The sequence below is a fragment of the Papio anubis genome, chromosome 1 (assembly GCF_008728515.1).
Source record: "Papio anubis isolate 15944 chromosome 1, Panubis1.0, whole genome shotgun sequence".
NCBI classification, from domain to species: domain Eukaryota; kingdom Metazoa; phylum Chordata; class Mammalia; order Primates; family Cercopithecidae; genus Papio; species Papio anubis.
This window is the reverse complement of record NC_044976.1, coordinates 185,096,192-185,122,561: the sequence shown is the minus strand read 5'-3', so window position 1 is coordinate 185,122,561 and position 26,370 is coordinate 185,096,192. Positions and strand designations below refer to the sequence as shown.

Here is a 26,370-nt window from a genome sequence, read left to right as displayed (position 1 = left end):
GAATAGGGAGACTGGAGCCACGATCAGGCTTCCTGAAGCACACAGCTGGGGTGTTTCCTTACACATGCACATGCACACGGCAGCGTACACTGGGGATCCTCATTGAGAACAGATGTTGCTGCCCACTGTGCCAGCCACATGTCGTGCATGGCGTTTTCTTCTGCTAAACTCCTGGCAACAGCATTTTTCTTTTCTTCTCCCCTCCCTTTGCCTCCTACCCTCTTTTCCCATCTCCTACACCCACTGCATGTGCAAATTCTCTCCTGATTCATACTTGGCCAGCCTCATATTTTTGTTGTTGTTATTGTTATTGCAAACATTAGAGGCTTCCAAAGCTGGAAAAAAAAATAAAAAAAAAGAAAAGAGAAAAAGAAAGAAACCACAACAACCCCCAAAGGAAACATGTTCTAACCCAGGAATGTACAATACTTCATGCATGTGAAGCATCTTCCCACCTCTCCAAGCTTAGCTACAGAAACAAAGGCTCCAAATTCCAACACATGAAAAAAAAATTAATCCAGCTTTTTTGTATGTGCATCATACCATTTTTCAATCTACAAGTCTGCTGCTCCCCCCAATGGCTAGGATTTGCAGGAATGTCATAACCTCTTTCTCAACTTACACCATGGTTACAAAATTATGGTCACTGCTTCCAGTCCATTTATTTATTTCTTCAATGAAGATTATATTTTCTGAGTACCTACTATGTGTTGAGATTACAAAAATGAATCAGTAATTCCCAACGCAGTGTATACAATAGAGAGAAAAACATCAAATTACTATCCAGTGAGTATAAGCCGATAATAGAATCATATGAACAAGGGCATGTGGGAGCACAGGGAATAAAGCAAATAACTTATCCCATTTCCATGGATAAAGTTTCATAGAGGGGTAATCATTTGAAGTAGATTTGAAGAATAAATAGGCATGAAAGGCAAAGATGTGAAAGGAAATGGCATGAAGCAGTCATCAAGTTTTTCTGTAACAAAGCTGCATAACAAAATAATCCACAAATATCAATATCTTAGTAGCAACTTCTCACTCATGCATCTATAAGTTGGCTAAAGTGACTCTCTTAGTTTGTGGTCTGGGTTCAAGACCACAGATTTGTGGTCTCTCCCTCAGGGACCCAGGCTTTAGAGTTTCAGCGTCGGCAGCTACACAGGGCATGTTCTTTTCATGGTAGACAGCATGGGCACAAAAGGGTGAGTTAAGGCATGCTCATACATTTCCAACTTTTTGTCAAGTGTAGCATGTGTCACATATATTTATGTTCCACTAGTCAAGGCAAACCACATGGCTGAGTCCAAAGTTAGTAGGGAGTGAAGTTATGCTCTGCTGACATCGGACTCGTGGCAAAGGAAGGGTGAGTAAAAAGAATATAGACAAAGAATATTATCTACTAGTCAGCCTTTGCAGTCACAAGCATTCATTAAACATATTCACTCCACCCTATGCCAAGACACTCCAACAGTCTTATCCAGTCCTAGCATCAGGTTTGAAATCTAGAATCTCATGATTGATATCAATCAGATTGCAATGTAGCTTCTCTTAATCTGGAGTCTTATATACTAAAATCACAAGCTCCCTGCCCCCCACTCACCCCACATGCAAAGTGGAGCAGAAATAAATAACTACAATAAACATTCCCTTTCAAGGAGAAAGAATGAGAGGCGCATAAAGGCCACCTGTCATTCTTTGAGCAAAAGTTGTAAAACCACAACTGGGAGAGTAGGGAGCACTTCTTGTTTAGAAACCTTTGGTTACTCCCTGGGTGTCACTTCCTAGTTGATAGTTCTTCATGGCTCTTGGCTCTGATCTCTAAGGAGTCCTTCATTTTCCACTATCTTATTTGGTCGTGTATTAAGAGCAGTAAAGAACATCCACTTTTGGAAGCTGAGTAGCTTTCTTAGCTTGCTTCCTCCTTGTAGGATATAGTGGGCCCAAAGGTCTCTAACAGTAGGTCTCCTTCAATCCAGGCTGATAGTGATTTTGGCACCTCAACTCCCACAAACTTGATTGATTTTTGTGTATATTTAATTCCAGTAAAATTCATAAGCCAAGAGCTATACTCGCAAGTTTTTTCAAGAAATGCCTCTCTCAGTAAATACAGGTATTCTGAGCTTGTGAGGCTTCTCTTGGATGAAGTTCTTAGTCTGTTTCCTCAGAGTCCTTTTGTAAACTGCAAGAATCTCCTAGGTGTTGATTTAATCCAATTGAAGGTCCTAACAAATGATGTAATAGTTCACTGCTTAATTTGTTTTTTTTGCCTAGCGTTGTCTTAACTTCCGTCTTAGAAGGCCTTTCCAATGCAGATTATTATTAAACTTGATCTTTTACTGGTCAGAGGTGAGAAAAGGTTTTATTTTTCAGTACTACAAGTTTTAGAATTTCTAATAATTTATATTCCCGGTCAACTCTACTGGCAAAGCAATAACCTTTTCAGTGCTCATCTCTTCTCGCAGCACCTTATCAAATTAAGGTAATAACCACCAACTAATCCTAGTAATATTCTTCTTCAAAACCTCTTTATTCAAAGCCAGTAGGGCATTACTAAATTTTTGGCCTGCAAGTAATAACAATTAACAATATAATTTCTCTCTCAAGTAACTATAGGAAACATTTTATGAAATACTTTGCTACCACATAAATGAATAACATAATTTTTCCAGCCTCCTGAAACATTTATTTTGCTTCCTGCTCCTCCATTCCAGAGCCAATCTCATATATTTTAGGTTTTTCATTTGTTTGTTATGGTAGCATCCTACTTCTGATACTACTGTCTGTATTAGTCAAGTGTTCCTGCAATAATGTCACATAACAAACAATCCCTAAATATCAATGACATATAACATAAAGTATTATTAGTCTGCTCAGTGAAGTTGATCTTGAGGGAGATGAGGAAGTATGGAATGACGAAGGTTAAAAGAGGTAAGTAAAAGGTAGATCATTAGATCTCTGGTATGCCAATCTAAGCAATTTGGGCTTTATTCTGTAGCCAGTGTTGATCCAAGGCTTATAAATAGAAGAATATTAATTAATCAGGGTAGGCTGCGGTCATAAATTAACCCTAAATTTGCAGTCATTTACCATTACATTTCTCACTTACATTAAGTCTGGTATAACTCTTTAGAGCAGCTATTCATTTCTTCCATCTTATTACTCTGCCCTTTCAAAATGTGATCTCCATGGTTGCCTCCATGAAGACAGAGGGGAAATACAAAGTGAGGCCAGTAACTCCTGACTCCCTTGGACTAAAAGTAATGCATCATTTCTGTTGGTCCTCCCATTCACCAGACATGGTCACATGTCCTCAAGCCCATAATAAGTGAGGCAGAAAAACCTAAGGGACCACAGAGATATCTGTGAGCATTAAGTATCTCTGTAAGAGAGAAAAAAAGGTAGGATGTATAATTTAAGAAGAAATCACGGTGGCAAAATTGAACCATGGGGGTCAGGGTGTTACCATCTCTCACCTGAACTAATGTAACAGCCACCTCACCAAACTGAAGAAGTGCAGAGAGGAGAAAAGAGCCTGAATACAAAATTATGTCTGCAATAGGATAGTATTTGTTTGCTGGGTGTGATGATGAGAGAGGAGTTAAAGATAAAGTAAACGGGATTGGAAAGGTGGCAGTGGTGGATGACAGTACTGTGGGCTTGCCTCTTAAACTGTCTCAGTTTGCTCTGAAATAAGCTCAGTCAACAGTTTATCAGCACACATTGCTTGAACATCTGCTGTGGGGAACAAAAAGACCTGGTTGCTGCCTGCATAGTTGGAGGTGTGTGCTATTTGTATGTGTTTTTGTTGCTGTATCTATTTTGAATGTCTGGTTAACCAGTTTCTAGTTGGCAGGGGCCATGTTGAATTTTTCTGTGTTTATACTGCCACACACCCAATCAAATTTAATAGTAAATACCCTAAAAGTAGTTAATAAATATTCACATTTGGCTAAGTGATGCTCATTTTATTCTCTTCTTTGGCTGTTCTTGTAATATATTTCTTGGGAAATTTCTTATGCATTAAATATAGAATATTGCAGTTCAGAGCTAGAATTAGTATTTTATTTCTAATTTATTTTTTAATTAGAGAAACCAAGTAGTAAATTGAATATGCATTAACCAGATGTGAAAGCCTTTGAACAAACAGAGATGAAATCGACTCCCCAATGTCCTCATCTTTGCCTGCCGGTTTGGAAGTTTAAAATACTTAAGTTTAATTTTCACCTCTATTGCTCATTCCCCAAGTGACCTTGGGGCACGACCCTTTGTCTCATTTTCCCCATCAGTGGAATATGGATAATCATATTAATCTGCCTCACCAGGCGATGTGAGGACTAATTAAAAATGAGATTAGATTCAACCGAAGTCTTTCTAATGTGAAAAATATTAAACTTGGTGATGCATGTCTGAAATGCTATTAGGATCTGGGAATGGTCTCTGGCTTTGGAACTGCTTGTGACCCTGATGACATTACAGCTAAGACTGGAGTGCCTGCAGGCTGCCCGTCTTACTCATTGGCCAGATTGCCTCTGACCTGGTTCCATGTCCTGTGGGCCCAGTCTGAGGGCCAGCCCTGTGTAGAATTGACTGGTAACTGAATAACAGAAGCTAATGATCTGTTCACTTCTTAGTGCTTCTTCAGAGGCTTGCTTCCTGCCTTTCCTCCTCTTACCTCCTCTTCCTGACAGGATCTCTGGGAATTCTTTGGATTGATCCATCACTAAAATCGTCAAATTGATAAATTTACCAAATAACTTATGTGTTTTGCTCATACTTACTTCACCTAGGCAGACAATGCCCTGATACACAGAGCTGGCATTTCCAATTGTGTTTTATAGGTACCTACCTCTACTAGGTAATTTTAGGGGTGTTATGCATGGTCTTATTTCTCCCCTGAGTACTTGTCTTCCAAATGTGGTTCATAAAGTACCAAAGTTTTTGTAATTAAATTCATATCTTGCCTTATTCTTTTATCTTTTATTTAATTGCAGATACATATTAGTCCTTGACCCTCTAGTATGTCAGCTGCTTTCCAGAGGAATAGGAAAATATGCAGATACTGTGGCAGGGATGGAGACATTGGTTATGAGGGTCGTTAGAAGGTGCAACGAGTTCAGCATGAAGGTGGGGATGATAAGAAAAGAAAGGAGAGACTAGGAGACTCAAGACAAACTTAGATACAGCATTGCTGCTATACGTCAGCTACCAATAGAATCTAAGACATAATTAGGTACTGCAGATAACTTTGATTATTGTATATTTTGTTTGCCTTGAAACCACGTTATGTATTCTATCCCCATAGATGGGCAAGGTAAATGGTAAGATCCGAGATTAGAGAACACCGTTAAGAAAGAGGAAGAATGTCATATCATTAGGTAGCCACTTTGGGAGGGCTGCGCTCCACTCTCACAGACAGAGAACCATTGATACAAAGAGTATCCAGGCACATTTAGCTCACGAAACAAACAAAAAAGACAGCTGGGGATTGTTCAGTATATTTAATAACATTATTTAGTGTTTTTAGCATTCCAGGTCACACTATGAGGAATTATCACCACTGCTACCATCCTTATCTTACTGATGAGGAAACTGAGGGGCTGAGAATTTAATTAACTTCCCAAATCTCCTGAGCTAGCAAATATGAACCTCAGTAAATGAACCTCAGTAGTGTGATTCTAGAGTCCACGTTCTTAGACTAGTAGGAAGATTAAAAGCAAAGGAACAAATAAATGATGTATAAATTAGAAATGACTTTTAGAAAATACAACTGAGAGATGAAGATGGGGTGCTGACCACCTGTTAGGAACCCTTTCTGGGCTTGCAAGATTTAAGCCAGAATAAATGGAAAAGGAGATATGCCAATAAACTCTGCTTAGCAAGGATCAGAGACCAAGAAAATGAAAGCAGAGAACATGTTGTAAAACAGATGCAGTCAATCAGTGATGAGTGGATAAGATACACAGACAAGCGTCCTGGAGATAAAGGGAATGTAAACAAGACACTCACACAGAGAATAGGTTCCATATGGGTGAAAGTGAGACTGGATGGACCAACCAGTTAGGGGAGAAAGGAACAGCTGGGCGAATAAATCAGGATGGTGTAGCAGGTTGAGGATCAGAAGCACAATGATCAGCCACACACACTGAACTGTCCAAAGACATGGGAACTAAATATTAGACTGAAGCTAAAAGAAACAAGACTACTGGCAAGAAAACATTCTAGAATAAATATGACACCTCCCTCTTGCCATTTTTCAGGTCAACTGGTCCTGGATATTGCTGGGGATGATAAAACGGTTATGTCTAAATTGTAGAAAAAGTCTGGCAGAAACTGGACAGGATAGAAAGTGTGTGGTGCCCCTCTAGACCTGTGTTTTTATATATAGGAAAAAGGAAAATGTGTAAAGCTTCTCACTATGCCCTGGGACAGGTCTTGCTGCCTGATCAAGATCTATGTCCCATGACTCAGACCTTTGATTGTGGTAAGGATACTTTCTAGATAGATTTTCAGTGATCAAATTATTTTAGAAAAGTGTATCATAATTTGAATAGTCAATGTCGTAGATAAGCTTTCATCTCCACTGGTCTTCTGCCCACATATGGCCATTCAAGTGGTCCTGACAACTTTCCTTCACAATACCCCTCTTATCTGCCTTTTTCTATTCCATGTTATGACCAGCCAATTCTGTTCTTCTTCATTCATATTGCTTGAACTCAACTCCTACTTGGCCCTGGCCCCTGCGGTTGTCTTCTGAACGTTCCCTGTATCATCCCCAGATCTAACCTTCAAAACACAGTTTTTATCATTTCTTCTTCTGAAAAAAAAAAAAAAAAAAAAAAAAACCTTTAGTTTTTCCCTATTGTCTTCAGAATACAGACGAAATTCCTTTGGATGGAGATTTTTACTTAGTTCCAGACTTGCATCATTAATATTTGAAGCAGAAAAACGCAGATACATATTTTCTTTCTCCATCTGAAATGTCAGCTTATATTTGGCCTTCCTGCTGAGGTTATTCTCCCCATTTCTCTGCCAAAATCCTATCCATTCTTCAAAGATTAGGTTTAATCCCATATACCCCATAAAGCTTTTCTAAAATGCTACAGGCAGGTCCTCTTTCTGCACTGCTATCATTCTTATTAGTGGTACCATTAATTACTGTGGGAACTGACCCTCATTTACCTATGATTTCTTTCCTATGGTTTTAGGTGCAGTTCAGATTCTGTATTACACAGCACTTCATGCCACAATGACTTCTTTGAGGCAAATACTTTGTCACCCAGGAAACTTCCGTGGTGCCTTGTACATAGCAGACACACTAAATATGTATTGATCAATTATGCCAGGATTCTAACAACTAACCCTATGCCTGGCTTATAGTAAAATAGATGTTAATTTACTGTATAAAGTAATTTTGGCAAAATGTGAATGATTTTTTCTGGATAATTATAAAAGAGTTTTCTATTTTTCCTTAAAAAAATACTATATAATACATTTCTCATGGCTATCTGTGACACCGACTTTTCCTTAGACAGAAGATGGCTGCCTCATTCTCATAGTTTCAGTGAGAGGTTAGACCAGGTGTACAGTACCGAGCAGTAGAGTGAGGCATATTGTTAATACATGATAGCAATGCTGGAGGCAGCATGAGCATATCAGGATGGTCAGGGTACAGGCCTGAACACCGGACAGTGGCTCTATCCTCGGACACATTCCTTATCATCATGATCAGGCACATTATGATCAGACATATTCCTTAACAGCGCCAGTTTTTATTTTTTTCACCTGTAAAATGGTCATGATAATGGGTCCAATAACAGAGTTATTCCAAGGGTTCATAAAATCATATGTACAAACCTTGTAGTATATACCACACACCTATATAAAATAAAAATAGCATTTTGCTTCTATATAATGGTTTGTAGTTTGTAAAGACAGTTTTACCTTTAGGTTTGCTCCTTACACCTGAAGATTTCAGATAAATTGTGTCCATCTATATGTGTGTATAACGTAAAAATATACTTTATGTTACAGATCTATAATATAGATTATATATTATTAATTATACACATAATATAATACATGAGAAAGAGAGAAGCATATATATGTATCATATGTATTTACCACATCTATGTGTATGTGTATATAAGTACATACAAATATATACGTACAAATATATATATACAGTTGCATACACATACATATGCACAAGCATTGCATAGATATGAAAGAGAATAAAAGAGAGAAAACAGGTGCTATGAACACTAACAAAAGGCTGGGCGTGGTGGCTCATGCCTGTAATCCCAGCACTTTGGGAAGCCAAGGCAGGTGAATCACGAGGTCAGGAGTTCGAGACTAGCCTGGCCAACATGGTGAAAGCCCGTCTCTACTAAAAATACAAAAAATTAGCTGGGCATGATGGTGGGCACCTGCAGTCCTAGCTACTTGGCAGGCTGAGGCAGGAGAATCTTTTGAACCCAGGAGATGGAGGTTGCAGTGAGCTGAGATTGCACCACTGCACTCCAGCCTGGGCAACAGTGCAAGACTCTGTCAAAAAAAGAAGAAAGAAAGAGAGAAAGAGAGAGAGAGAGAAGGAAGGAAGGAAAGAAGGAAGGAAGGAAGGGAGGGAGGGAGGGAGGGAGGGAGGGAGGGAGGGAAGGAAGGAAGAACACTAACAAAAACTCAAAGAAATGTAGATTAAAGCTAGTTTACCCCAAAGTGAAACGCTTTCATCTTTGTAAAGAGCTGGATGTGGTATCAGAATGGGAAAAGGCTTGTCAACTACTGTGCTTTCTTTAAACAATTCTCACCCTAGCAGTCTCTGCTTTCTCCTCAAAATTCCTCTCAGTGTACTTGATTGCTGAGAAAGAGAGGGAAGGATGGAAGGAGGAAGGAGGGAGAGAATGAGAGAGAATGGGAAAGAAAAAAAAAAAAAAGATGCTCAGCAAACAGCAGGAGGGCCAAGAAAAATATTTAATCCAAACAGGGCATATGGTCATTTCCTCCCACAGTCTGCATTCCCAGTCACCTTCCACAGGCGGGCTCGGGGAGCCAAGAAATGCTGGGCTGCCTGGCATGTGCCTGCATGTGGTGGACAGGCAGGGGTGAGCACGCATGCTGGGGCTGTGGTGGAATATTCTGGTCACCAGCTCAGGCCTGCCTCAGCCTCCCATGAACTGAAGGCTGGCCGAGGAACCAGGAGACAGAGACGGAGGGAAGTCCAAACAGGACCTAAGAGACTGTCCCAGGCCTTCTTGCAGGGTCACATGCTTTTCCTTTCTTCCCCCAGCTGCAGGTTATCTATCCCTGACTTGTACCTGTCTCCTCATCCTTTCATCTCCCACAGCTATATGAGCTCCATCCAGACAGAGCATGTACCACCTCATGTTTCAATTATGTGGGGTGTAGCCCTTGTGCAACAGCTGGCCAAGGGCCCAGAGAAGGGGGGCACAGTGAGTGGCCACCTAGAGAGGTGACCAGAGAAAAGCACTGGAAGGTCCCACCTTACTGGGCAGGGTGCCTGCAGTGGCCTGAAATTCTGCTCTCAATTTCATTCATCTGTAGCCTTAAGTCTGATATCTGGAAGAGTCTACTGTGAATGAGCCTCTGACTGGAAGGCCATTCCAAGCTATTTTCATGTGATATTTTGGGGTGAGTAATTGATAGTGAAAACAAATACCTGGGAGGCAAGGGGACAAGATAGGGGAAATAATTGGGCATAGTGGTTTATACCTGTAGTCCCAGCTACTTGGGAGACTGAGACAGGAGGATTGCTTGAGCCCAAGGGTTTGGGACCAGCCTGGACAACATAGCCAGACACCATCTCTTAAAAAATAAATTTTTTTAAAAAAACAGACAAACAAATAGATGACAGGGGGAATGTTTACCTTATCCTGGAGGAAAGGTAAGAGGAGTGAAAAACAAGAACTGTTCTGAGTTTTTAGTTTTATAGAGTTAATTCTGGAGAGAATTCACTAGTTTAATCCATCAGATATTCATTAAGCACCTATTGTAATGTACTGGATACTGTGCTGATGCACAGGGTTTATTGCTGATGGAGGAAGAGGGAACAGAAAAGAGACGAAAATGGAAGTGTTCCTGCCCCCATGGTCCTTGCAGAGTTGCGGCCTCTTGTGTTCAATGTTTCTATGCCTGACCTTGAAACACAGTTGGTTGGCTCCAATTAGCTGAAAAGGAAGCAGGATATTCCCTAAACAAACGATTGTTAATCCATTGATTGTTTAAAGAAGAGAGCCAAATGTCATGCAGTAAGACTGTATCTGAAGACCTTGCAGGCCATCACTCCCACCATGAAAGCAAGAAAAAGGAAATTATCAGAACTCATGGGCCTATCAGCCCTGCAATGAAGACACCAGTGAAGTCTGATGGTATGTCATTATTAATTCTTGTAGGAGCCCACGATGAGTCCACCTGATGGACTGCTGCTGTTCCTGCAGCGTTTTAAGAAGCATTGCTGTGTGCTTAGAGGAGGAAGAGGGGTGACAGTGCCATAAAAACAGACTTTGACAGCAAAGCGAAGGACTGGGAATCACTGGAATAAAATCTTGACTAATGAATTGTACAGGATCAGCTTCACTGGAGAAAAAGGGGTCACATGGAGGATAGCAAACACTGATGGAGGAGCACACAAAAGTTTTTTGTTTCTTTGTTTGTTTGTTTTAGGACATGGAGTTGGGTTTGGTGTGGAAGGGTCGAGGAGTGATCCAGTGCAGAAGGAATAAAGGTGGTCAGGGGAGTGGAGCACTGGGTGCCTTCACAGCCTTCAAAGTGTGTCTTATATAGTTTGGTAACAGGTGAGGGAAGAGATAGGGCAAAGGGTACCCAACGCCTTACCATCAGCAAGGCCTCTGCGTCAGAGGAGGGCAAAGACACATTCCCATCAGGAAAGGCTCAGGCTGCAGCTCTCAACAGAAGGGCCACTTCTTGCAGAAGTGCTGTTGTTTTCAGTAGGGCCCTATGCAGGGATGTTCTGTCCTTAAGGAGCCGGGCTTCAACTTCGAGCTGGTGTTTTTCTTGCACAAATGTGCACGAATGTCATGTGAACACTGTCTTGCCCATCTTCACCCTTTGGGACTATAACTCCATCCACCAGCACTGCCCCCCTCCTGGCCTTGAGGTGAGCAAGACCACTCATATAGAACTGTGTCTCTCCCAGAGGAGAGACTACATGGGGAAGCAGGTCAGTGTGTGCTTGCACTGAGTTAGAGAGTTTGTGTGACTTTGTCTTTATTTGCAACTATTTGAAAGGGGCCGTGAGGTTAGTTTTGGCTGAAAAGTAAGTCCCAGAGAGTCTCCTCACCTTCCTGTTTTCCTTCAGCACATATCAGAGAAGAAATGTCTGTGTGATGGTTTGGGATTTTTTTCAGAGACTAAGACACCCAAGTCACCACTGTGGTTTTTGAAGAGAGCCCTAGTTTCCAGGAGCCAATCAGGCCATTCCTTTTCTGTTTTTATAAGTTTCAAAACTATTTCCCTTGTCACCTGACTGTCTGTTTCATGACTCAGGTAGATGCATTGGTGGTAAAAGTGAATGGGGCAGGAGGCTCTCAGGAATGAAGCATGACTGGTTTTGACTCTAAGGTGTTGGTGGCAGAATCTTGAAGTTTTCTGACTAGAGTCTCTAGGGAGACAATTCAGGCACCAACCTGCAATGGTAAAAGCAATGGTAGTTTTCTTGCTGCTTTCACAAAATTATGAATTATTGAATGCTTTCTATGGGTCAGGCATTGTGTTATGTGTTTCACCTCCATTTGCTCGTTTATTTCTTGCAGCAATTCTGTGAGGTAGGTGCTATTTTTCTCATTCACTAACAAGAACACTGCTGCTCGTTGTTAAGAAATTTTTTCAGATTCTAATTGTTGGTAAGGAGCAGAGCTGGGATCTGAGCATAGGTTTATGTAAAACCATATGCTGTGCTTTTTCTTTTCTTTTCTTTTCTTTTCTTTCTTTCTTTTTTTTTTTTTTTTTTTTTTTTTGAGACAGAGTCTCACTCTCGCCCAGGAGGAGTGCAGTGGTGTGATCTTGGCTCACTGCAATCTCCTCTTCCCAGGCTCAAGCGATTCTCCTGCCTCAGCCTCCCAAGTAGATGGGATTACAGGCATGTGCCACCGCACCTAGAGACAGAGTTTCGCCATGTTGGCCAGGCTGGTCTCAAACTCCTGGCCTCAGGTGATCCACCCACCTCAGCCTCCCAAAGTGCTGGGATTACAGGCATGAGCCACTGAATCTGGCCATATCCTGTGCTTTTAATTGCCATACTCTATAGCCTTGATCGTTTCTGGGGCAGGAACTATGACACCCTGGGTACCTTGGAGTAAGTGAAGTCAATACAGGTGAAAGTGTCTTTTTTATCTTACATTTGCTTGCTTTTCTTTTTTCATCTAACTTCTCTCAGAGGAGATTGCTTTTTGTCCTATTTGATTATTTCTAAGACTTTGCTTTGATCTTGGTGTCAAATGTAGATAAGCTGATTATAATCAGGCTTCTCTTTCAGCCCCTGCTGAGGTACATAGTTGCCTTTTTAGAGGGTCTAGTGGGTTGCACAGGCAGTGGTTTGAGGTCCTACACAGAAGATGTCCTACCACACATGGGCCAGTGATGCATGAGAGGCCACACAAGTAGACGTGCAGTCGGCATCCCTCTCATCATCCAGCAGGATGTGTATCTTCATTGCCTTCCTTTCAATTACATCTTCTCATCTCTTGTTTGTAGATTCCACCCTTGCCCTTCCAGGAGATACTCCGTACAACTTCAACTGTTGGCTGAAAACACAGAAGATCCTTGAGGTCTTACTGTTAGTGACTTAGCCAGGCCTGGATTTGAATCGTGTAGACTTCAGAGCTAGTAGGCAGGAGCAAATCTCTTGGCTCCCAAGTGAGCCGAGCTACCTGTGGAGCATCATAATGTGATTGTGTCATTCCATATCAGTCCTCATAAACACTGTCTTTTTATTAAAGTACTAACAGGGTCACATAAAAACTCCCTACCTTACAAAGGGCCAAGACCTAGGCCCTTATTCCAGATCACCTATTAAAACCCAACCACTTGATCACAGATATTTGCAAACATTCCTAGGACAGCCATGGTTTACTGCTTTCTTTCTGCTCTGGTTTACAGTTTCTTCATTTTTGGCCTTTGGGAAATGTTCTTTTTCTTCTTATGATGCCAGATGTGAAACTGAGAGAATATTATTATGTTTTATCTAACATTTTAGATGGTTTATAGAGGGGTAATTTTTACATAGTATATTCTACTGCCTTGTCCTCCTTCCTGGCTGAAATGTAAGTATGATATGCCTCCAAATGGATGGATGTGTACCATGTTCTTCACCTAGAAGATGATCTACATATATATTATATACATACACATGACCTGCATATATATGTATATATATGTGTATGGGTATATATATGTGATTTATCTCAACTCCAGTGTCTACAGTATATGCATTTATAGTAAGAAATGGACTAGATGCCCAGAAAATCTGGACCTGTGTCTAAGTTATGTGATTCTTATAAAGTAACATACCTAGCAAATTTTCTAGCAGTACGGGAATAATGAAAAGGAAGGATCTGGTCATAAAGTATGCTAAGGAAAAGTAGTTTGCCTCCCACTTCAAAATAGGACAATCATATTTATTTATTTGTTAACAACCTACATCAGTCACTAAACTAGTAGCTGGGACTACAAAGCTGATTAGATCCCAAGCCTTTGAAAATACATTCCAGAGGTTAAGCTCTATAATAAATATGTGGATAAAATATACCATAACTCAGAGAAGGGACAGCCCTCTGAGTCCTGGAAGCCAGATGAAATTTTCCAGAGAAGATTGTTCCTAAGAAAGTATTCCTGCATAATCCATCTTGATATATGTCTATTTGAATTTTACATTTTCCAAGAAGACTTGCAGACCCACAAATGTGACATCATTGGAACCCTCCATCCCAAGGAATGAACAGAGGACGAGTGGAACAGCACCATTTCCTTTTTTCCGCACCTGACAGCAATGAGCAGCAAAACGTTTGGCTTTAGCATCCTGAGTCTTGGAAATAGGTGTTTCTGGGCTGCAGGCATCTGTTGATGTGATTGGAGCATAGTGTTGCTTTCTCCTGGGGATGTCAGCCTCTAGGGGAATATACCAAGCCCCAAGTCTCAGAAGGAGCAACAGTGCCAGGCAGCCTATTTGGGATAAACCTTGACCCACAGCTGAGAAAAATAGAAGTGAAGTTGTGGGCTGGGTGTGGTGGCTCACACCTGCAATCTCAGCACTTTGGGAGGCTGAGGCGGGTGGATCACCTGAGGTCAGGAGTTCGAGGCCAACATGGTGAAACCCCGTCTCTACTAGAAATACACAAAATTAGCCAGATGTGGTGGCTCGATCCTGTAATCCCAGCTGCTCGGGAGGCTGAGGCAGGAGAATCGCTTGAACCCAGGAGGCAGAGGTTGCAGTGAGCCGAGATCGCGCCACTGCACTCCAGCCTGGGCAACAAAAGGCAAACTTCGTCTCAAAAAAAAGAGGAAGTGAAGTTGTGGGGGTCCAGAGGAATTGAGATTCTGCATGACCATTTCTTTGTCTCTGTGTTAGATTGCTAGGTTCACTTAATATACCTGTACCACGCCCCTTTTGTAAAGGTGCCGAAAGAATTTAAATTACCCTTCTTTCCCAATAAATTAAAAGACTAACGAAACCATCAAATAGTGGTGGTATGGCATAGTAGAAAGAACAGAAGACCTAATATCTAGAGATTTGGAATCTGTTCCCAGGATTGCTACTAACTATCCTTGAAAACAAGACAGTTCACCATTTTTAGACTTCATTTCATAATTTGTAAAATAAATTTTGTCTACTAAATAATCTTCAAGGTGTTATCTAGCCTTAGAATTTCATATATCTATCGTCCTTCAAAAAAATAACTTCAACATACTGATTTGATTTCCTTTGGATATATACCCAGTTGTGGGATTGCTGGATCACATAGTTTACATTCCCAACAACAGTGTGAAAGGGTTCCCTTTCCTCCACATTCTCACAAGCACTCGCCTTTCATTGTTGTCGTTGTTGTTGCTGTTGTTGTTTTTGAGCCAGAGTTTCACTCTTGTCACCTAGACTGGAGTGCAATGACACAATCTGGACTCACTGCAACCTCTGCCTCCCAGGTTCAAGCAATTCTCCTGCCTCAGCCTCCCAAGTAACTGGGATTACAGGCAGGCACCACCACGCCCAGCTAGTTTTGTGTTTTTAGTAGAGAGGAATTTCTCCATGTTTGTCAGGCTGGTCTCGAATTCCTGACTTCAGGTGGTCCACCCGCCTCGGCCTCCCAAAGTGCTGGGATTACAGGTGTGAGTCACCGTGCCTGGCAGTCTTTCATCTTTTTGATAAGCAACTATTGGTCTCATTATCAGGAGTCCCTGAGGAGCCCTACAGGCCCCCCCAGGTTCTGCCCCCGAGATTCTAAGAGAGAGCTTGTACTAGGGCTCTAGTCTTAATGTTCTTTGCATTATTTGCATATGAAGCCCAGGATATGTAGGCACAACAAGGTAAATCATGGGATGCAAAGGAGATTGAAGATCAGGCCAGAAGTCACCGTTCATTGAAGAGCCAGAGAAAAAGAAAATTAGTGTACAGATTTGTGTACATTTACATAGAACTTCTATTTGCTGCAAGAACTCCATCAGGCACTGCACCATGCCTGCTTTGGAAAGGAGCTTCTTTGGAGCCTGATAGGACCGAATTAATATGAAGAAATTGAAGTGGCTCTGATTTGTCATTCACATAACGAGAAGATTTTTTTTTGAAAATGATGTGGAAGAGAGAAAATAGTGCTTGGCCTCAAGCAAAAATTTGATTAGCATCCTCTCTTGGTCTAAAACATTCATCAAGATAATAAAATAGGATTCAGTCCCATGCCTTGCCTTTAGAGATACAGTCCCTTTTGGTAAGATTCCAACCTGTAGGTTAGTAAAGCAGAAGTTCTAAAGTCCAAACTAACCTTTCTAAAACATCAACGTGGTCTTGAGTTCTGTTGCAAGCTGTGGAAGAACGATGTTCTTAATCCGGTTCAAGAAAGAGAGATCTTACCAGCCAGTCAGTCAATGTTTGTGGAACTGTTCCAGAGCCTGGGCTCTGTAATAGGCAGCCTGAGACCACTCACCCCTCTATTTCTTCTTCTTCTTAGACGGATCTTTCAGATTCCTCAGAATCATCCAGTCCTAAGCTCTTCTCCATAGGGCCTAGATGTTGTGGAGCCAGCTCCTGAAAGCAGATTTCCCTCACCCCCTAAATCTGGATTAGGTATTTAACTCCTGTTCACATCCTGATGCTACACTGAGCTATCACATGAGTTAAAAAAAAAAATTTCTATGGTGGGTCCCCCCAAGGGCTGGAACTATGTTTCTTTTATCTCTGTGACCCCATAACAATGCCTGGCACATATAGGTGTGGAATAAAGAATATGGAATGATTGAATGGATGACTGTATATACCCATAGACAGCAGACAGGGCCGCACTATCTCTATGGCTAACTCCACACAGCAGCCTCAAAATGGGAAACTTCGCCAGGTTTTATAACATGCAGAAGAAATTACGTTTGCTTTTGAGAAGTTTCTGAAGCGGTATTCGTAGGGCAGACTGACAGCCTTTCCTTTTCGTATTCCACTGCTTGCACACAGTCATTATTTGTCCATTTCATCTGCCTGGAACACAGTTAGAAAAGCCATGGCAAGAAAAGGCTTCCTATAGCAATGAAAATCGATATCGTTAGGCTCATACATCATAAGAGGAGTAGTCCAAGTGCTCTCTCAGATTTAAGTATTCACTATAGGTATAATAGGGCTTGCCTTTCTGACTCAAAGATAAATCATCTCTGAGGGATGTGTGTGTGTGTGTGTGTGTGTGTGTGTTTTAAAGGAGGCACATTTAGCAAAGGGGAGAGTTTTTCTATACAGTGAAATTAATATAGAGTTATGTTAATGACTTTGGGTTCTATATGTTGTTAAAAGGCAAAAAGATGGGTGTTTTATAAAGATATTTTTCTCTTACCAAGATGGTTAAAATAAAAATTAAAAAGTGACCCTTACCAGGATAAGCTTCAGATATTTGAAAAGTGCACTTATGTGAAACGCTTTATTTTCTGATGTTACAGGATAAGCAAGGTATACATACGGGCGGTGAAGTTCACCTATGTACACATTGTGCAGAGAAACCAAGCCCAGTACCTTTTCTTGGAAAAGATGCCTGTGGGTTAGAGTGATATCCTAAGACTGACATCTTTCAATTATTGAAATTAAAATTTTCTAGTCTATATTCAATCTTCAGATATTTTTAAATTTGGGATCAATTAGTCATTTTTCCTTTCCTATTTTTTTCATTGTAACCTTGGACTCAAACTGTCAAGCTTCCCAGGCACATGTTGCCATAGGAGACTCTGTTTGTTGAGGGTGGAGTAGTTGTTTTTGGCAGGTTGGGGGAGGAGCAATTAATTCTAATAGGTATATAGTAAATTAAACACTTGGATCTTTCCAGCCTTTTTTCTGTATTTCTGCTCTTTTCTATAAACTTCATGCTCTTTCCAGATGACTCTTTAAGAGCAGAAGAGAAGGAGCTTTTAGAAGTAATTCCCAGGCTATAGCAAAGGAAGTCCAGTGCGGCCTGGAGAAGGTCACTTAGGTCATTACTGCTCTTTTCAACATACATTCTCTAACGTTTTTGAGATTAGAAGTGACCCTTGGTGAAGACTTTAGAAAGAAAAATTCCCTGGGATCCTTTACTAACCCATTCAAATACTTAGATTGTTCTTATGAAAAGAAAGATATCTTTAGATATACCTTTAATTTCCATTCTGAATACCAGACTTATACATGTAAGAAAAGTATTTTGGGTGCTTCTTAGATTTTGATAGACAATTACATGGGAAAAAAAGAAGAAACTTATTAGGTTTTGCCAATGAGTCAGTCAGGGTTGGAGGGAAAGTAACAGATGTAGCGTTAGATGAATAAGATACACTCCAAACACTTGAAAAAAGAAAAATAAAACTCTGGGGAAACTTCACAGTTGTATCCAGTCATCCTGCGAGAACCCAAGAGCATCTATAGGTGTTAAGGATACACTAGTTATCTTTGACTTCGATTATTTGGCTGCAGTTCAGGACCTGAGTCTTGATTCTATAGTAATTCCAAGTTCTCTAGAGCCAGAATAACTGGTTACAGGATTAAGGACAAATGCTCATCACAGAATCTTCGTCTTTTATCCCAGTGAGGCCTGTGTTGAAAACAGAATTAATTTTCACTTCCTGCTCACAACTGACATTGCTATGCAGCTGTGCAGCAGCTGTTGAGTTCCACCCCACAAGTAGCAGCTTCTCAGCAGTTGGCAAACTGGTATACATCTGGAATGATGTTCAAATGACCTCAGGATCCCATAGAATAAATCAAAACATTGAAGTAATAACTTGGATAAACTTGTTCTGATGTAACTCAATTGCTGAGAGTTATTTAATGGCCATTTTTGAGTTGAGTGAACTCAAGAGTTCTGTGGCCCAAAGAGTTTGACCACAAGATGTTTCTTAGGACTTTATGGCTGAGCATCGCTCAGGATGGGGAGCAGCCCATTTATTGATTAGGTGGGCTGGCTGATGTACCCTCCAGGATACAGCAGGACAGCGTTTCCCTCCAGAGGTAGTTTTCTGGAGAAATAATGCACTGGGCTGCTGAGCTATTTTTTAACAACTTGTTGCTGTTCTTATTGTACATTCTCTTTTGGGGTGAAACACTCCATTAACTCTGGTTTGGCCTGGACCCCTTTCCCACTTTAGTTCGTGCTGACTTACTGCAGTAACAGTAGTGGATGGAAACAGAACAGCTTTCTCTGCTCTAACCCTGTGTCTAGTTTCTGTGCATGAGTTGGCTGTACCTGTGGGAATATTTGTGTTACAGCACTGGTGTCCTCAACCCGAGCACCACTGCGGGCTAGACAGATACCATTTGAGTCTTTGTAGCACCCAAGGACTACTCAGGTCTCTAAGTATCAGTCTTCAGTGCACCAGGAGAGGGGTGGAGGTTAATATGTGAGAAGCACTACAAAGTCAAGATACATGACATCTAATACTAAGCTCTATCTGACACTTGCTATGTGACCTGGGCAATTCTTATCGTCTCTATGCATCCTCATTTCCTCATTAAAAACCAGGACTTTTAGCGCCAACTGCACTACTGCACAGGCTTTCTCCCATGCTCAACAGAGTTAAAAATATGTGGAACTGTTTTGTAACCTACATAATATAAAGACCTCTTATTACAAGAAGGCAGAAAAGTTGATCAAAGAGTTTAAATGACCTATCTCAGACCTTAGAACAGGCCAGGAGCAGTGCTGCCAGTGAAATGTGACAATTACTTGGACCTAGTGGACTTGAGATTTTTTCAACTTCTTGCAAATGTTAGTTCAATCTGTATCCTGCACCTTTGGTGCTTTTCTGTAATATCTCTGGAGTTTTATGGATTATGCTGGGATGGGAGGAGTGGCAGAGTTAAACAAGACATAATAAGACTGTACTGAGATGTTGCCTTCTAACCTCCCTACAGCCCTTCCAAGCAGATGGTTGGTGTGACACTATCAACAACCGAGCCTACTGCCACTATGACGGGGGAGACTGCTGCTCTTCCACACTCTCCTCCAAGAAGGTGAGTGAGAGAACCTGGAGATGGGGGAGGCAGTGGCTTCAGTAATAAAGGCAGGGTCTTCAGCTAGCTCTCCTTCATGGTGTGTAATAATGGGTTTGTATTCAACAATTAGGAGGGAACTATAATGGACAAACATTGGAGCTTCTAAAGTGACAGGTTTAAGGGTAGCATAGGTTCTTAGACAACCCTAGTTCTTTGTCGGTTCAGTGATTCTTTCAGAAAAGCCATGGTTTTTGCTACGGAAAGACTCATACCTGCTTATCATTGGCCAAGAAATGTCTCTGTAGGCAGGGAAAGTAATCGTCTTTACCCCTGGGTGAGGTGGGATTACCAACAAAGTGCTGTTCAGTTACTATCCGTCTTCATAATTACATTAAGAATTTTATGTAGTGTATTACAAGCATCTCGCAGACACATGTTAAATGGCTGCCACCAATCACCTGAGCACTCTCTGGATTGTATCCTGAGCAATAATCCTTTCTTAATGCCCTTTATCCCTGTCATTCTTGGCTCTGTTAAATTAGCAGATAGGCTCAAGCTAAGCCTTATAAAATAGAATAAGCTGAAATTTTGTAATAATATGGATAAAAATCTAAGTGCTCCAAAGGTATTTGAAGCTAGTTGGGTCAATATGATAAATCTGAAATAAGCAAGAGGTGTTATTTCCTTCCTTGTATGTGTCTCCACGATAAAACCACACCTACCATGATAACCTACATGCAGACTTGAATACTACATCTCTTCCTCGCTAATGTTTAATCCTCACTCAATATGTGGCAGGCACTGTTCTCGCCACTTATGTGAATCAACTTATTTAATGCAGAGTGCTCAGGGGCTCATCATATCACTATTTAATTTGGCTCTCTTTTGCAATAAAAACCAATAAATACTAAACTAAGAAACAGATCAAGAGCTTGGACCGAAGGTCAGAAATCAGGCCAGCTATCTCTGTACAGGAAGACAAGATAACTTAGGAAAAAATAAAGCAGTTCTCTCCCCATCTCACACTCTGAAAATCTAGTAATTGTCTGTAATAAATTTCAGTGCCTGTGGCCAGCATACACAGGAATTAGGATCGAAAAGGCACTTCGCCCGTCTGATGACTCCTAAATCACATTTTAAAGTAATGTGCAAATATGCTGGAAAATCTCCCCACACAACCCCACCCATTCTCCTACCCACTTGCCCAAACACTAAGCCCATCTCTTTAGTGTGCTTGGACTAGTATTGTATGTGATATGCCTATTTATTTTTATCTCATTAGATTGTTAATGCCCTAAAGGGAAAAATCATTGCCACTTTTATATCACATTTCCCAAATGCCCAATTTTCTCTGATGCTAGTTATGGACACTCAAAAAGTAGCATTTATCTGTTTGTAGCAGTGCAAGCAGAAGAGAGTAACTTTTTCCAGACTATCTCTGGCATAAGGAAGAGATAGTTACATAGAAGGAAGGCAATACAGCCACAAACAATGGGTGGGGAGATGTATTATTCCACCAAGCCAAAGTATATCCTGGGCTCAAGAAGAGCAAAAACTCATCCTTTATGAGGGTGGCAAAGATGTTCCTATTGTTCCAAGAACACTGAGGATTTGGAGTTGGAGAGCTCGTCTGTAGCTAGTCTCGGCTTCCCACATAGTAGTGTCATTACCTTGAATTAAGTCACCCCACATCTCTTGCCCTTCCCTGTAAAGAGAAAATGCTAATGCCACCTATTCATCTTTCCTACTTCACAGGGAAAGTGACAGTAACAGTAAGAGCAGGATTTTTAGATATGAGTAGTAATATTAGAACTGATAGAATAGTAGTTATAAATGCTTGGCAATATAGAAGAGCTTTATACTCATATTATTTAAATCACACAAACACCCTCTGGGGTAGTTTCTATTGTCCTCCCCAGTTTGTATATGAGAAAAGTGAAGCAAGGAACAATTACCTTGCCAAAGCTACATGGTGACATGATGTGTGAGTGGGAAAACTGTGTGTTAATTTCCAGTTTGTGATATTAGCACATAATTCTACAGTTCCTCTGGGACCAAGTGAGGAAAGTGAAAGCTGGTTGAAAAGTGTGAAGCTATCACATTTCAACTTCCCTTTCATTCCCCTAGGTCATTCCATTTGCTGCTGACTGTGACCTGGATGAGTGCACCTGCCGGGACCCCAAGGCAGAAGAAAATCAGTAACTGTGGGAACAAGCAAGCCCCTCCCTCCACTGCCTCAGAGGCAGTAAGAAAGAGAGGCTGACCCAGGAGGAAACAAAGGGTGAATGAAGAACAGTCATGAAATGGAGGAAGGAGGAAGAGCATGAAGGATCTTATAAGAAATGCCAGAGGATATTGATAGGTGCCAACTAGTTCATCGAATAGCCCAAGTAGGAGAGAATCATAGGCAAAAGTTTCTTTAAAGTGGCAGTTGATTAACATGGAAGGGGAAATACAATAGATACATAAGGACCCTCCTCCCTCATTTATATTCTATTAAATCGTTTCTTCAACTCTTACCCTGCTCCCCACTCTACACCCTGCCAACTATTCAGTCCCACCCAACTTGTAAACCATTACCAAACTACTAGAGGAGAAATTGGCAGGGATACTCTGTTAATGCCCATTTTGAATGAATTGCCATGTTTCAGAGCTTGTCTGCTCTCAACTGGCTTTTTTTCTTTTTGTGTAGTTGCCCTTAAATAATGAAGTTAGTTATTAATTCTTTATAAGTATTTAAACATAATTATATAAATATATTATATATATTATATTTTTTGCTGTTTACTAAGCTAAAAATTATTCATTGTTCCACACATGCTGCTGTGAAGTTCACATTCAAAATGAATGCTGAGACTTTGAGGACAGAAAGGCAACTTATTTTCCCATCTTTCTATGGATGGGGATTGGCAGGTTGAATGGGAAGTGCAGAAGGAGAGACAGTAGTTAAATGAAATTCTGGATGCTAGCATGTAAAGCTAATCATCTTTTTGTTATGACCTGGGAGCTGGGCCCATTTTATGACCAAGGAGATGGAGAGTTGGAATGGTGGTACTAAGAGGCATAGGAAGTTGGGTCTGAGTACCATTGGTGATGGGTCCAGGAGAACTAGACTATGGTTCTTGAATATCTGTCCACAAAGAATATACTAACTTGTGTCCACTTCTCAGAACTCCCAATTGGAGTTGGTGAGACCCAGGATTTTCTGCACTTCCATACATGCCTGTTCCAAGTGTGGCTGTCAGCCAGTCAGCAAGTTTGTACTATGGCCCATTCTCTGATCACCAGGATTACAGGAACTCACACGCTCCTCATACTTGGCCTGTAGTCCCACTTCTTGTTAGAAGTTTCCAAGTCTGGCCATCACTCACAGTCACATGACCAAATGTTGATTTTTCTGGGGGAAAAATGTTATGGAAATGATATAGGAGAAAGGTAGGAGGAGATGAAAGAACAGGCAAGAACTGTCAGGGTTAAATCCAGGCCCGGGGAATGAGAATGGAAGTGACCAGGGAGACTCGGTCCTTGTTCCAAGTCTCCAAAGAAGACCAAAGTGGGTCCCTTGAGCAATGAAGAATCTGAGATAAATTCTCTTGAAGTATCATGTACAAAATCTGTGAGCCGGAGATTTTGACTTGAGCAAGTTATAGAAATGCACGGAGCAAGGGTGACACTCTGTGGGGAGACAGAAGAATTTCAGCTATTTAAGGTCCATTTTGTTGTTTTTACCCTTTCTTATCCAATAGATGGACTGCACATGAAATGACCACATTAAGCCTCTCTCTATTTACGTCCCAGGCTCACTGGGATGTAGTCTGTTGCAGTTACATTTTCTTGTGACGGTTTCTGGATTAGACCCTAGGGAAAGAGAGTAAGGAGCCAATTTCTGTTTAACATTCTAGTTTTACTCATTTTAGGAAGGCTGTGAGGCTTGTCTCCCTTGAAGTTTCTTCTCCAATGGAAACGAAGAACAGACAAAATTTAGAGCTCAACTGTGGTCTCTTCCCATCCTTCTGCTCTTTTTGCTTTGACCACAGTTTTTCTACTCTTCCCATCAACACTAGAGCAATGGCTGTGCAAATAGGAATAGGAAATACTACCACAACTATAGAAATATTATCCACACTATCATGTAGGGAAGAACAATACCCTGAAAGGGAGTAAAACACGAATAAGGCGATGTACCCACATTAATCTGTGGGTTTGTGGAATGAGGGTGGCAAAGTTATTGGGAAAAGGAAAGAGCAGAGTTCACCCATTCAAAAAAAACCTTTTGTCCTCTCATCACTAGCATAAAGAAAGTGTCGTTCAGATACCATTCATTGTCTTGGATCATGCTTAGTGCCTCCAAGAAGACAAACATATTTATTATTGGGATTCTGATAGGCTTCAATATGCAAAGGACAATGGAAAAGTTTAGACACTCTATTTTCAAAATTTTATAAAATTGCTTTCTTGGGGAAAATGTCCAAATTGCTGGACGTGTGCTAAGTTCTGCCTTGGGGAATCCTACCTTGTCTGAGATTGATGCAGAGGAATTGTTATCCTGGGCATTACTCAGCTCAGGAACATGGAGCCTGTGGTTCACGCCAGTGTGTGTCTTTATACGGTCTCTCCACAAGAGCAACAGTAAGAACATTTCTGTTTTAAACTTCTTTTTAAAATATTTTATTCTCTGCAATTCACCACTGCTCTGGGAAGGCAAAAGGAAAGTTCCTGTTGTGTGTGAAAAGCCTCTTAGGCTATAAGGCTTCCCAGCCATAGTCAGCTATAGCTATTCAGAGACAGCAGGTTCTTCCAGTCTTTGTTCCTGGGACCTGATGTTTTGGGCAACTCAGGTCACTGATAAAGTGGAAGGACTAAGACGCTGTGGTCACAGATCCCAGTAACATCAACTCACACTCACTCCATGTGGTGGTCCACATTCTGCTGCTCTTATCCACCCATGTGGTCATTGACAGCCTTTCTCAGAGACTCTTCTGTGTGTTTGATTGTGCCCAGGTGGCCCAGGGCTAGCTGGCTCTGACAACTGGCATGACAGCTTCCAATCAGAAAGGCAGCTAAGGGGACAGGGTGAGGAGAATGGGCAGATTCTGACAGAAATGAAAGTAAGGGGATTGTGAAAGTAAAGAGCTCTTCCTGATTCTCTTCTTCTCTTCTTTCTATTATAAGGCATTGAACTTGGCACTTCCTGTATTCTTTGTGATCACTATTGAGTGCATTAGTTAACACCCAAGGGGATGGCTTGATTGGGAATGTAGTGAAAGGAGCTGATCTACTGTATTGTAATGTAAAACAGCTACAGCCAGTTATTTTGTAAGACTATAAGATGTTCATTAAAAAATCAGCACACAAAATATGATGTGTCTTGGTGTCTCTTTGTTTAAATCATTTCATCACTTTCTAATCACTTTCCATTGTCTTGTGCCGGGTCCGGGCAACAGTCATTATTTATTTGATTGATTAGTCATTTCTTTTAGTCATTTAAAAATAATTTGTTAAGTAAATAGAATGTGTAAGGAAGATGAACATGAAAGCCCATAAGAAGACATGGCATATATGAAAGTAGAATGTGAGGTAGGAATGTCAAATGTTTCCTGAGTTTTGAAATAAAGTGCAAGAATTACTTACACTTCAGAGGAAGTAGGGCTCACTCCTGGATGCCAAAGGTAGGCAGCATTTAGAAACTGGTTGGGGAAGGATGCATATGATCTGACAGGCAGAAATGGGGGTGGGGAGAGGAGAGTCCAGGCAAGGTAAATAAGAGGGTTGAAGCTGTGGAGGTAGGAATGGGATCGGTGTGCATTATGGAACATCAGTGAGGCATCCAGCTTGGCTGGAAGGTAGAACTAAGCTAGCATGTACCATATGTTTGGTAAATACAGAATCTTACTTAATTCTTACAACAGAGCTGCAAATAACATATTCTCACTTCACAAATAAGAACGGTAAGCCACAGCCTGGTAGAGAAAGTTCTTCAAGATCATATGAAGGGAGTTAGCCTGGTTCTGTGGGACACCAAGATGTTAGAAGGAAAAGAAAAATGGTGATTAATAGGATGGAGAGAGGTGAAATGAAATGTCAAGGATGATGCCTCTGCATTAAATACACAATCTGAAAGCTTGTCAAGAGGAAAGCTAGCAGGAGCAGGCTTTTAAAGGAAGAGTATTCATTTGCTCTTTCAATAAACTCAGGTTGAGGGCCAGATAGGAAATGCCATCCAAAGCAGTGTTCAGAACCCTAGAGGAGGCTTCTGCAGTTGGGGCCAGTTTGCAGAGTTTTCTGGCCACACCAGTCACCACCTGGCTACTGGAAGGGCTGAGTAGATATCTCAGCACACGTATGAGCCATGTGGAAAGAACTGTGGAATGGACAGTTGAGAATGTGAGCTTGGACTTGGGAGAGAGGTTTGTGGTTAGAAATAAACATTTGAGAGAGAGAAAAAAGCATCTTCTTTATGATTTACTAAGTGTTTTCATATGGTTTATGGCTACCCACAGGTTAGGCAGAGCAAGGACAGTTTTGTTTTGTTTCTTTTCATTTTACAGATGAAGAAACCGAGTGTCTGTGAGGTTACAGGAAAATTTAAGTTCACATATCTAAGTGCACGTTGGGGTGGGAATCCGAGTTCTTTGTCCCCAAATGTAACATTTTCTACTGCACAGTGTTCAGCCTGCTAGGCCAAAGAGTAA

The 26,370-nt window shown here is 41.1% G+C and overlaps 2 protein-coding genes across 6 annotated transcripts in view; one reads left to right on the top strand and one right to left on the bottom strand.

The window, feature by feature from the left end:
- The window catches only part of PAPPA2 (pappalysin 2), a 271,490-nt gene extending 246,453 nt beyond the window's left edge, over nt 1-25,037 (top strand). For 4 of the 5 annotated variants that reach the window (XM_021933974.2, XM_021933973.2, XM_021933976.2 and 1 more), the window contains 2 exons: nt 19,598-19,696; nt 21,806-25,037. In XM_021933974.2, the coding sequence (XP_021789666.1) occupies nt 19,598-19,696; nt 21,806-21,880 (174 nt within the window). In that variant the 3' untranslated portion in view covers nt 21,881-25,037. Of the gene's footprint in view, nt 1-19,597; nt 19,697-21,805 lie in introns of those variants that run through there. The other variant, XM_021933978.2, reaches the window with a different exon arrangement.
- Nucleotides 1-26,370, bottom strand: part of ASTN1 (astrotactin 1) — a 374,655-nt gene that overhangs the window by 27,685 nt on the left and 320,600 nt on the right. The gene's annotated exons all lie outside the window — the stretch shown is intronic.